The 13,133-nt window shown below is 42.0% G+C and overlaps 1 protein-coding gene across 1 annotated transcript in view; it reads left to right on the top strand.

Annotated features, from left to right (window-relative positions):
- The first annotated feature begins 218 nt into the window (after positions 1-218).
- The window catches only part of USP30 (ubiquitin specific peptidase 30), a 21,521-nt gene continuing 8,606 nt past the window's right edge, over positions 219-13,133 (top strand). Inside the window, exons 1-5 of the mRNA XM_018560417.1 lie at positions 219-363; positions 3,230-3,339; positions 8,830-9,009; positions 10,607-10,710; positions 12,990-13,088. Coding sequence (XP_018415919.1) covers positions 293-363; positions 3,230-3,339; positions 8,830-9,009; positions 10,607-10,710; positions 12,990-13,088 — 564 coding nt within the window. The 5' untranslated portion in view covers positions 219-292. The remainder of the gene's footprint in view (positions 364-3,229; positions 3,340-8,829; positions 9,010-10,606; positions 10,711-12,989; positions 13,089-13,133) is intronic.

Below are 13,133 nucleotides of genomic sequence, written 5' to 3' on the forward strand. Positions count from 1 at the left end.
GCTTCTTTGCAGAGGGACAGTTGAAAGGTGTGCACTATAAATATTGAAGTCCCAACTGTAAATACAGTGATAAGTATCATCCTTCTGTGTTACAAAAGGGATATTCTCCTCTAGCATAATGTCTAGCGAGAAAAAGAAAACGTTTCCATGGCAACAACCTCTCAGCAGTCAGTTGTACGGTTCACACACATGTGTGTTCCGTGCGCTTTCTTCCTGTGCTTCAATCTCATTGTCTCGCGGGAACAGGACCGAGGACTATTGGTTCCGCTTTGCAGTAGTCAAGCTGGACGTGATGCTGAGAGGGTCGGCTCGGGCCTCGCAACCGACAGTTGGCTCGTCATTACGCAGAGGAGCCGGAGCCAGGTTAGGTCTGGCGGCATGTGGGGCTGAGTTGGGACTGAACTCTGCAGAGTGCTGTCTGTGTGGCGTATTATGGGAAGGCTTGTGTAGGCCGAACAGTTAGTTCCCTATCACTCCATATGAACTATGTGGACACACATGGCTCGCTGTGACCTTTCTACTTCAAAGAGAGTGTGTGTGTTATCCGCTGTCATGTATAGACGTGCTGGTATGGGCAAAGTGGAAATATATTTGGGCTGAGAGATATTAAACTTTTCATGTCTTCAAATCCAGTTTTAATATGACTTGGTGTGCTGAACAAAAACTCTCCAACCAGTTTGCAAGGCAAAATGATTTTCACGTTCCTTTTCAGGACATGTAAGGCTTTTATTTGTTTTTGTTTTTTGTATTTATTAATACCCTGCATGCATTTTATTATAGACAATGTACAAACATTTTGTTTTACTTTACGTTTAGCATGGTTAGGGCTTATTTACAACAGTAGCTGTGACTGGTGTTTTTTCTGCACTTGATCAATTGCCAGTCACAGCAAGGAATAAAGAATACAATTGTCTTCTATGTGCCATGTTTACACAACAATACTGGTGCGATGTGCAGTGTGATAATTGGAGACATGTTGCATCCTTCTGCAGCGCACTGGATTGCATGGGAAGCCACTGCAGCGAAGCACACCTTGCTGCTGTGCTGTTACCTAATGATGTATATAGGGCTGCAACAACTAATCGACATAATCGATTATTGAAAAAGTTGTCAACGTTTTCATTTATCGATTAATCGGCTTCCAATTGGTTGGCCCTGTTCACGGCTCCACACGCGCTGCGCGCCACACCTCCTCCCCACCTCACGCTCGCCGCTGCCAGACCCGCCCGGCTGCATCCACGCTCCACGCGCTGCACCTCCTCCCCGCCTCACACTCACCGCCCGCCCCCATACACGATCGGCACAGGGATGTGGGGAGAAGAAGTAACGAGGTGCAGGTGTGGGCGGATGACAGCCGCCGAAAAAAAGGCCACATCTCAAAAACAAGTTGATGGAAGACTGCTCAGGTAAGCCTGCACTTTCCCACACATGGTACTCTATAATGTATTGCTGGGATTTGTTGTATTTTTATATAGCTGGTGGAATTCAGCATTGCGCTGTATAATGTACTATTGCTGGGATTTGTTGTATTTTTATATAGCTGGTGGAATTCAGCATTGCGCTGTATAATGTACTATTGCTGGGATTTGTTGTATTTTTATATAGCTGGTGGAATTCAGCATTGCGCTGTATAATGTACTATTGCTGGGATTTGTTGTATTTTTATATAGCTGGTGGAATTCAGCATTGCGCTGTATAATGTACTATTGCTGGGATTTGTTGTATTTTTATATAGCTGGTGGAATTCAGCATTGCGCTGTATAATGTACTATTGCTGGGATTTGTTGTATTTTTATATAGCTGGTGGAATTCAGCATTGCGCTGTATAGAGGACTACGAATCCCAGCAATAATACATTATACAGTGGTGCAATGCCGAATACCACTAGCTATAGTACATTTAACAGCGCAATGCAGAATACCACCACCTATAGAGGACTACAAAACCCAGCAATAGTACATTATACAGCGCAATGCAGAATACCACCAACTATAGAGGACTACAAAACCCAGCAATAGTACATTATAGCTGGCGGTATTCTGCATTGTGCTGTATAATGTATGGCATTTATTTAAAAATAAAAAAAATTAAAACAAATTTAAAAAGATTTGGAAAAAAAGTTTTAAAGTTTTGGTCTAAATTCATTTTGGTGCATCCCTACTGTTGTTAGCTGCAAGCCTAATTACAATACCCCCTTTCTAAAACACTGCGCAAAAGTGCCTGTAGGGAGAAAAATAGTTATACCACATACTCACCTTTCCCCATGGCAAGGGTGATGTCTTACTACCCCTCGTCCAATCAATGAAGCCTAATCGTGGATAAAATTACTAGCTGTGCTGAGTGAGCGAGCGAGCAACCCCCTGTGCTTCCACAGTAGAGGTGAAGTCACCCAGCACAGTGGCAGCACAGGACACTGAAGAGCACTGAAATGTTTTACACGGTCCCTGTGTCCCTAACAGGAATACAATATGTATACATAATGATTTATACTTGGAGTTCAGCTTTAAAGGAGAACTATGAGGTGAGTGCTTTTCACTCACCTCATAGTTCTAGCCGACCTGTGACAATGAGACTGTCACAGGTCGGCTCAGTAGATCGGGAAGTGAGCGAACACATACCGGTGTTCGCTCACTTCTCGATCCCGTCATGGCTGAGGTTAGGGTGAAGGGAGGACGCTAGTTTGTGTCCTCCCGTTACCCTAAGGAGAACTATGGGGAAAAGCCCTAACCCCATAGTTCTGCTTTAAAGTAGAACTCCAGCCACAAAAATTGAATAGTCCATTAAAAAACGGCTTTTGCTGCAATATTTACCTTTTTAATACAGACATTTCCCCACAGTACTCTTATCTGACGGCCAGAATAATGTTTCCCACTTCTACTGAACCCAGGTCAGCCTGGACCCACCAAAGCCTGTGACTGCACAGTGAAAGGAGATGCTGCACATCAATGAGCTCATCTCTCTGTCACTCTGATTTCTCTTCCTATCAGCATGCTTCTTGTCAGCACATAACTGATTGGCTCCTTGTGCTGCTTTTTCCTCTGACTTTCCAGCCCTGCTGTACAGGGACTGTAAAGCGCTGATACCAGAACTTACACTGCTTGCATTTGAAAATACATTTAATGATGTGTTAATAATTACAGCGCTGAATTAATTTGTGTGTTCTATATCTGCTTGGAGTTCAGCATTCAAATTGTTTCAGTTATCTGTTTTATTTTGTCTCTCTCATTAGGTGTATAATGATGAAGAACTGGGGTATGATTGGTGGCATCGCTGCAGCCCTTGCAGCTGGAATTTATGTCCTATGGGGTCCAATCACAGACAGAAAGAAACGCAAAAAAGGTGTGACTTAGCTATTCTGTCTCATGTTGTTCATGGAATCTAGTTTTTTATAAATCCAATGCATTCTACAATTTGTAAATTCTCTTTGCTTAAAAATAGTTACATTTAGATAGTTAAATGCATCCCTACTTTTACTTAGTGGTAGGCCATGCATGGGAAAAAATCCTGAGAACTTTACTGAAGATATAGGTTTTAGTAGGGTCACTGATGCCGGAAGGTGTACAACAGTGATACCTTGATCCTGTAGGTTGGGAGTCGGCATCTAAGTAGTTGTTGAGCTTCCTTCAAGGGCTATAACTCTGCAGATAAAGTTATTCAAAATATAGAAACAAGTACACAGAATGGATATTACTTTTAAGTAATCAACTATAATGTATTTATATTACGTAGCACTTTAAATAGTGCACATTCACATCAGTCCCTTCCCGCAAGGAGCTTGCAATCTTGGGTCCTTATCTTACATGGGAAGAAACCCATGCAAGCACAAGGAGAACATGCAAACTTCTTGCAGATAGTGCGCTGACTGGAATTTGAACTAGGGACCTCCAGTGCTGCAAGGCAGAAGTGCTAACCACTACACCGCTATAATAATTCAGCATTTAAGTAACGGTACATTCTTAATGATTTGAACTAAGCCTGACTCTATACAGTTACTATAGCCCTTCCAATGCCATACCCCCTTCCCATTAAACAGGACGGAGATATTGGCTATTCTTCTGGTGTGACATTACTCATTGAATCTGATATGGTTATTTCATTGTAAATATGAGATCAGTTGTATGTTGGAATTAATTAACTTGGCCTACCAAGACAGTGTATTGGGAATCGCTACAGAGCGGTATGATAGAGATCATCTTTGAAGGCTATGTTTAAGGGGCATTTTAAAATTAAATTCTGCTTTTATTAAGGAAAAACACAGCCCTCCTCAGGTCAGTCACACACTTTACATTGCAAGGTTTTACACGTTTTTTTTGTTTGTTTTTTTTTTTTACCTTTTTCCTTGCAAAGGATGCATGAGAGGACATTGCACTGTATTACTCCAACAGTCTGTTAAATTGGAGGGTTTGGTTGCTATAATCTCACAATCAGTCCAATCTTAAACAGAGAACATTGGCATCCCTGCAGACTTGCTGTAACAAACATAAAGACAGTCCTTGGGATTCTTGTGATGTTACCTTAAGTTGTCTGCAGACTTCTGGGAAGAATATTGAGCCAATTATACATTTATAACATTTCTGGGAGTACTCCCTGTGTTGCCATGTGCATTATTCAAAAGTGTTGATAGTTTTAGAAATGACAAATTGAAGTAGAGAGGTGATTTGTATTTAATGTCAATACTTTTCAAAATGATTTTTGTAGCAGTCGAGTTTTAGATTGGCCTGAACTACATTATCAGCTGTTTTTAGTTGTCCGGTGCAGGCCTCTGTTTGCATTCATTGGTTTTAGGGCCAGGTCATACCTAGCCATTGCAAAAATGAACGTTGTTGTGGTTTTTACTTTCACTGCAGTTGCATTATTTGTATATGGCACCTCAAGACACCTACACAACCCACCTGTGCTTCAGTGCACTTGAGCACAAGGCGTGTGTTGCACTGTGCTGCACTAAAATGTAAACCGGATCTATTTTTTCATGTGTTGAGGTTAGGGATGCACCAAAATGACATTTGTAGACTGAAACCAAAATTTTAAAATGTGTCAGACTGAAACCGTATATAAATGTATAGAAATGACCTGCGCCAATAAGCAAGCTGACAGCTACAAGGCACTGGAATTACACCCACCGTGAGTGTGGATACATGAAAAATTAATAACGAAATGTGCCGAGCTACAACAATGAGCAATACAATAATAGAATCTGTGACTTAAACAAATGTTAGTGAATAAAAATAGTAAATGGATCAGATGTGAAGTCTGTAAATATTCATAACTCTGAAGAAGTTCATATATAAACAGCAATAGTGATGAATATTTCTTGTTCCTTCACCAAATGGACCACGTGCACTGTGACGACATGGTGATGAGTTTGTAAGTTAAATGTGTATTGGTGTTGGGTTTTAGTGCATTATGATTTGTGACCTGGTTATGAAAAGACTATCGGCACCATCCCTCGTTATCTCCCTTTGTACTCTGAAGGAGCTCAGAACAATGACATTCTGGCCAGGCTCCTGCTATGGCTGTCTGGAGCTCGTTAGCAGGGGAAACCCTGTGGTGTTGAGCAGACCGATTGTCTAGTGAGGGCAGGGTGGATGTGATGGGATTATAATCTGATCTCATCACTTGCTGTATAAAAGTTTGTGCAGTTGCTCAATAAATCAGAGTTTGTTTCACCCTACACTCGTGCCTCGACCAGTGACTGGGGAAACTGAGAGCTAAAGATCAGCGGGTTTCAATATCTCCTGAGCAAGGAAGAATACAGCGGCGGACATACTCATCCTGAGTACTGGGGTCGTCCGTCACATGCACCACACCAGATGTAGGGGTGCTCACCTTATTGAAAGACCCCAACAAAAGGTCAAATCAGGCAATTCCCTTCTTAACCAGGGGAGGGGGCCCTCAGCTCCAATCGCTCACAGATGTCCTCCAATGGTGTCATCAGACCAGCAAACAGATCATCATATCACTTCTTTACAAGGGAAACAATAACCTCCAATCCTTATCGATATGTAGGCCTCCTCAGTATAGGATGTCAATGCCATGATCGTGTTATCCAATAAGAGAAAGCAAACACCATAGCGCATACCATCCACACAGAGTATGATTTATTAAATGAAAATTACTCACATAAAAGCCGTGGTAATATAGCATTGAATCTCTCTTAGGAGTGTATGCAGGAGAGTCAAATGACCGCGGCCATCGGTCATAGAGATCAATGTGACGTCAGATGCTCCACCCTATGCGCATTACGTCCAGCGTGACTTCATCAGGGATCAGTGAAGGATCGGTAAATATTTACCGATCCTGAAGCTTCGCCACCTCCTGATGAAGCTTTCTGCCCTGCTTGGCCTCCTGACAGCTTCTCTCCTCCCCGCTGGGAGCCGGCAGCTGGATCGGCTCTGTGCCCCCTCAGTTTCCTTTTACCTCTGCTGACACAAGTGGGGGAGGGCAGCAGGGATCGGAGGGGACACAGACCAAAGCTTGCGCCCAGCGGGGAGGAGCGAAGCTAAGGACGCACCGTATTTTCGCACCATCCGCATTTCGCCCATAGAACCATTTGCAGGCGAAATTTCGGTGCATACCTAGTTGAGGTGCTTTGCAGCCCATTCCTTTTAAAGTGGTTCCTAACGCAGCACGGCACAACAACTATGGTCCTTGTATGCCAGAAAACCTCTGTGTGTGCACCCTCCCATTATCCCTGGAACTAGCTTTACTTTGTTATTGGGGATTGTCTTTAACCAGTTGACATCCGCGGTGTTAAACCCCCTTCCCATCCAGGCCATTTTTCAGTATTCAGCGCTGCGGTACTTTAACTGACATTTATTCCGTCATGCAGCGCTGTACTGAAATGAATTTTATACCCTTTTTTGGGGACAGATAGAGCTTTCTTTTGGAAAGGCACTGGAATTACACCCACCGTGAGTGTGGATACATGAAAAATTAATAACGAAATGTGCCGAGCTACAACAATGAGCAATACAATAATAGAATCTGTGACTTAAACAAATGTTAGTGAATAAAAATAGTAAATGGATCAGATGTGAAGTCTGTAAATATTCATAACTCTGAAGAAGTTCATATATAAACAGCAATAGTGATGAATATTTCTTGTTCCTTCACCAAATGGACCACGTGCACTGTGACGACATGGTGATGAGTTTGTAAGTTAAATGTGTATTGGTGTTGGGTTTTAGTGCATTATGATTTGTGACCTGGTTATGAAAAGACTATCGGCACCATCCCTCGTTATCTCCCTTTGTACTCTGAAGGAGCTCAGAACAATGACATTCTGGCCAGGCTCCTGCTATGGCTGTCTGGAGCTCGTTAGCAGGGGAAACCCTGTGGTGTTGAGCAGACCGATTGTCTAGTGAGGGCAGGGTGGATGTGATGGGATTATAATCTGATCTCATCACTTGCTGTATAAAAGTTTGTGCAGTTGCTCAATAAACCCTACACTGTGCCTCGACCAGTGACTGGGGAAACTGAGAGCTAAAGATCAGCGGGTTTCAATATCTCCTGAGCAAGGAAGAATACAGCGGCGGACATACTCATCCTGAGTACTGGGGTCGTCCGTCACATGCACCACACCAGATGTAGGGGTGCTCACCTTATTGAAAGACCCCAACAAAAGGTCAAATCAGGCAATTCCCTTCTTAACCAGGGGAGGGGGCCCTCAGCTCCAATCGCTCACAGATGTCCTCCAATGGTGTCATCAGACCAGCAAACAGATCATCATATCACTTCTTTACAAGGGAAACAATAACCTCCAATCCTTATCGATATGTAGGCCTCCTCAGTATAGGATGTCAATGCCATGATCGTGTTATCCAATAAGAGAAAGCAAACACCATAGCGCATACCATCCACACAGAGTATGATTTATTAAATGAAAATTACTCACATAAAAGCCGTGGTAATATAGCATTGAATCTCTCTTAGGAGTGTATGCAGGAGAGTCAAATGACCGCGGCCATCGGTCATAGAGATCAATGTGACGTCAGATGCTCCACCCTATGCGCATTACGTCCAGCGTGACTTCATCAGGGATCAGTGAAGGATCGGTAAATATTTACCGATCCTGAAGCTTCGCCACCTCCTGATGAAGCTTTCTGCCCTGCTTGGCCTCCTGACAGCTTCTCTCCTCCCCGCTGGGAGCCGGCAGCTGGATCGGCTCTGTGCCCCCTCAGTTTCCTTTTACCTCTGCTGACACAAGTGGGGGAGGGCAGCAGGGATCGGAGGGGACACAGACCAAAGCTTGCGCCCAGCGGGGAGGAGCGAAGCTAAGGACGCACCGTATTTTCGCACCATCCGCATTTCGCCCATAGAACCATTTGCAGGCGAAATTTCGGTGCATACCTAGTTGAGGTGCTTTGCAGCCCATTCCTTTTAAAGTGGTTCCTAACGCAGCACGGCACAACAACTATGGTCCTTGTATGCCAGAAAACCTCTGTGTGTGCACCCTCCCATTATCCCTGGAACTAGCTTTACTTTGTTATTGGGGATTGTCTTTAACCAGTTGACATCCGCGGTGTTAAACCCCCTTCCCATCCAGGCCATTTTTCAGTATTCAGCGCTGCGGTACTTTAACTGACATTTATTCCGTCATGCAGCGCTGTACTGAAATGAATTTTATACCCTTTTTTGGGGACAGATAGAGCTAATTGAAAAGAACTGTCCTACAATATGTACAAGTTTGCAGTGGCAGCTCCTCTATTTCTAATTCTGACAGCTTCCCTTTTAAAGATAATGATTTGTCAAATGTATTTCTGATCTTTAGTATCATGTGATTAATAGGCATATATCATTCATAATAACTTTTTGAATTCTGATTTACAGGACTGGTGCCTGGGTTACTTAATTTGGGGAACACTTGCTTCATGAATTCCTTGCTACAAAGTCTGTCTGCTTGTCCTTCTTTTATTCACTGGCTTGAGGAGTTCACATCACAGTACCAGCTTGAACAGAAAGACACGACACCTCGATATCTGTCTGCTACACTGCTGCAGCTTTTAAAAGGTATTTTAAAAGCCCAAATGGACACAGACAATGTAATCAGACATCTTTCTGGTCATGGAAAACAATGCCGGACAGTTGGTCATGAAATCTTTTTCTAAAACAGTGGATTAACCCCTTCATGACTGAGGCCCTTTTTTCAATTTTTGCACCCATGTTATATTCCACATTTTAGGCCTGAAAATGACGTAAAACCCCCCAACATTATATATTTTCTGAATGCCAAGACCCTATAGAATAAAATGGTGGTAGTTGAAAATTTTTATGTTGCGCAATATTAGCGCAACTCCTTATTAAACCCCAAAATTTAGTGACAAATTTAATTAAATACAAACATGCAAAAATGCATTCAAGTACCCTATTAAAAAAAATGTATCTTATTTGTGTATCACTTGGTTGTAGAGCCTCAAATCATCTCTGAATTGGTGCTGACACTGTCCTTCCTTCTGGAGGGTGGCTACTTTTGTTTCTCATGGTCCCTTTGGGTGTTGACCATGAGGAACAAAAGTAGCCACTCTCCAGAAGGAAGGACAGTGTCAGCACCAATTCAGAGATCATTTGAGGATCTACAACTGAGTGATACATATATAAGATACATTTTTGGTAATAGTTAAGGTGCTGAATGCATTTTTAAGACTTGACCTCTGAGTTTAGGGTCACTTTAAAGTTCTGGCAGATATTCTGATTGGCCAGGTCTGCCTAAACACCATTCCCTAAGCCACTCCTTAGGCATTTGGTGCCATGAACAGAAGTAGTAGTAGCTTGAAAGGTAACTATTCCAGACTTTGTCTTAGAATTCCGTTATAAGTCTACTTATTGCAATGCCATTCTTACTAAACATAGTGGATCTTAATATTAAAATGTGTCTTCTGACTTTTACTGGACCCTATTCATTATTTGACTTGATGATGTTACATGCTCGATTTTTAAATTGAAATCGACCCATTGCAAAGCCAAACTGTTAACTGTGGGCCCCCTACCAATTTTGAAACTATACCCAAAAATGTCTGCAGCTTCATATTCAATTATCACCTGTGGGCTAAAATCCTCCTGTGCTTTAACATGTTTTTTTGGCATTGTTAATCCTAAGCAAATAATTTCCTTAAAGCCTCTGTTACTTACTCTGCTGACTTAGGGCAAAGTAAAAGGTTTACTAGGCTGTTTGTGGGAGCCCTCAGAAATGCTGGAGGCCATGTAGCCATCACCTCTTACCCCCGGGATGCGGTACTCAGGCCTGAACGACAAATCAAATTTCAATTTTTCAAATTTGTTTTTTTATTTCACACAAACCACCAATTAAAAGACATTAAAGGTCACATATGTGGCTCAACAACAATGATCACAAATCATTAACAAAGAGAAAAATAGTGCAGGCTGACATGTATGAATCTAGCAAGCATATCATTCAATATGCTCCTCTTCAAAAGCCTGTCAAACAACAAGTGACAGCTGCATCTCCACTTGGAGCCTTCAGCGATGCAACTCCAGCAAAAGGAGTGGCGGAATCCATGGTGGCATTTATCCTATTTTCAGTTGTTTTCCCCCTGCATTCCTGAGCCGATCTACATTTTATAACGTTATGATATTTTTGTTTCCTCAGCTTTATCTAACCAGGAAACTGTCGAGGAGGAGTTGTTAGATGCCAGTGCTCTCCTTGATGTTCTTCGGACATACAGGTGGCAGATTTCTTCTTTTGAAGAGCAGGTTAGTAGAGTGTCAGTTACTTGGGATGTTCACATTTGCTATAGCGGACTGGCTTCTGATTGGCTTTCTGGATTTAACATTTTATGTATAGTTGAAGCAGATCTAAAACTAATCCGCTTTCATTAAAATAACATCTGGTAACCCTGCCATGAATGTCCTTGTTCTGGTTATTGGGTGACAACACTCTATTTATTTCTCTAAATTGCTCTGCTGCATTGTCATCTTGTCACATGAGCTTCCAAGGGACACTGTTTGCACAGGCAAAGTGTAGGCTTCCTAAGGGTGACTGCTGTCACCATCGGGAAGCCTACACTGAGCAATGACATGCGCATAGACAGAAATTGTTTGATGCACAGTACTTTAGCCTACAAAATATCAGCCAGTTAGGGTTTAGCTCTACCTTGAATATACTTATTAAATAACATACATATTTAGTTAGGAGAATAACAGCACCAAATGTAAAACATAACTGAGCTTTTAGAAAACTGTTAAAGCTGAACTCCAGGCGAAAAGCTAAATATCTATATGGGAACTATTTTACCTGTCAATGGATTTGTAATTCTGTCCATCCAGTTCTGAGATGTACATAGCTTTACCACACAGAGCAGCCTTCTCTGGCAGTGCAGAATTGTTTTTCTGTTGCAGTTAGGTAACATGTGCAAGTCTTTTTCCTTCCTCAGACTGTGACTGCACAGTGAAAGAAGAAGAAGAAGAAGCAGCAGCAGACTGATGATCTTATCTTTCTGTCACTCTGCTTTCACCTTTTATCAGCATTTTCCTTGAACTGTAGTAGAACCGATTGGCTCCTTGTGCTTGTCCTCCTTCCCTTAGTCTGACCTCTGCTGTACAGGGACTTCATGTGGCTGATACCTGATCACATTCTGGTATTTACACTGCTTACATCAAAATACATTTAAATACATTATAAAATATATTTCAAGGACCCTAACTGGCCTAAGCTAAACCATCACCCCCCCTCAAGTGCTTGCTTACCTCCCCTGAAAATGGTAACTTCTTGCATTGTCTACATTCTGGCCATCCCAGCACTAGATTTTTATCAGCCAGGATGTAGGCAATGTCGGAGGTCATTATTGGAGGAGAAAAGTAGCAACTTGGGAGATGATGGTTGGGCTTAGGGTATCATATAATGTATGAACTTTGCATTTAGGCTGTTTTAGTGACTACACAGTGGCATTAATTGTATATCTTCCTGCAGTTCACAATATATATCCTCTAGTCAAGAGTTCACTTTATTTTATGGAACAGTGAACTTAGTGAAACCCCATCCAACTTAGTGGAACATTTTTAAGGTTTGAATAAAGTGGGGGAGACATACAGCTTGTGAAAGTTTTTTTTTATTTTTATTAGTGCCCGTGTACCTATTATTAGTGGGGTTTTCCCTCGCTTCCTATCTGGTGTCCACACATACAAAAGGAGTTCTTTCTCTTCTTTCAGTTACCAGTATAAATGCATATATTGCTGTCTTTTATCTCCATTGAAGATATCCTGCTTACCGATTGTCCCTTTCTTCCAGTGACCACAAAGGAAGTCAGAGAAAATTCTTGCCATAGGTCTAACCCTCTCTCACCTTCCTGAAAACAGGTTGAAGATAATATGCAAGATGAGGCTTAGCTAGTGTGGGTAGACATAGTTTTAGGTGGGTATTAACAGCACCCATCCATAATATCCTAAATCCCTTAAAATGGGGAAAAAAGAGCCTGTCTCTCCTATCTACTTCCTTTGCAGTGTTTAACCCCTTCGTGACGGGAGACGTACACTGTACGTCCAGCCACAAAGGGACCAAATGACTTGTCACGTACACTGTACGTGACGAGTTATTTGCTGCTTTAGAGGGCTGTTAACCGCTGAGAATCAGCTTTTAACATTCATTAATCACTTCAAGACCAGGTGTTTAGACCCCCTTCCTGGCCAGGCCATTACGTTTTTTTCTCTTTTTTTGTATTTTATTTGTCCTAAGTGAGGCGTTAGACACACATATGTGATATAAATATGTAGCCCTATCTGTCCACTAAAAAACAATATATAATATGTGTGGGTGCACTTTGTAAGAAAGTATATTACTGACGTGGAAGAATCACACAGCAAAAATGTCAAAAGTGTGTCAGTCATTTACGAACAGAAACTAAAAACAAGCTCAGTCATGAAGGGGTTAATTTCCTCTGTTATTACAGGTGCCCTTTGAAAACTAATGCTTTAGTCTTTGCTATGGGGCCCAAAAACTGCTTTTATCATGTGACATGTGCTCTTTGGTTACACAGGATGCACATGAATTATTTCACGTGTTGACATCATCATTAGAGGATGAAAGAGATCGTCATCCACTTGTAACACACCTCTTTGACATCCAAGCTTTGGAGGTGAGCACTTTTTATATACAGATTTGAATAGTATGCTTTACTATA

The sequence above is a fragment of the Nanorana parkeri genome, unplaced genomic scaffold (assembly GCF_000935625.1).
Source record: "Nanorana parkeri isolate BGI_ZX_2015 unplaced genomic scaffold, ASM93562v1 scaffold18, whole genome shotgun sequence".
Classification (NCBI taxonomy): domain Eukaryota; kingdom Metazoa; phylum Chordata; class Amphibia; order Anura; family Dicroglossidae; genus Nanorana; species Nanorana parkeri.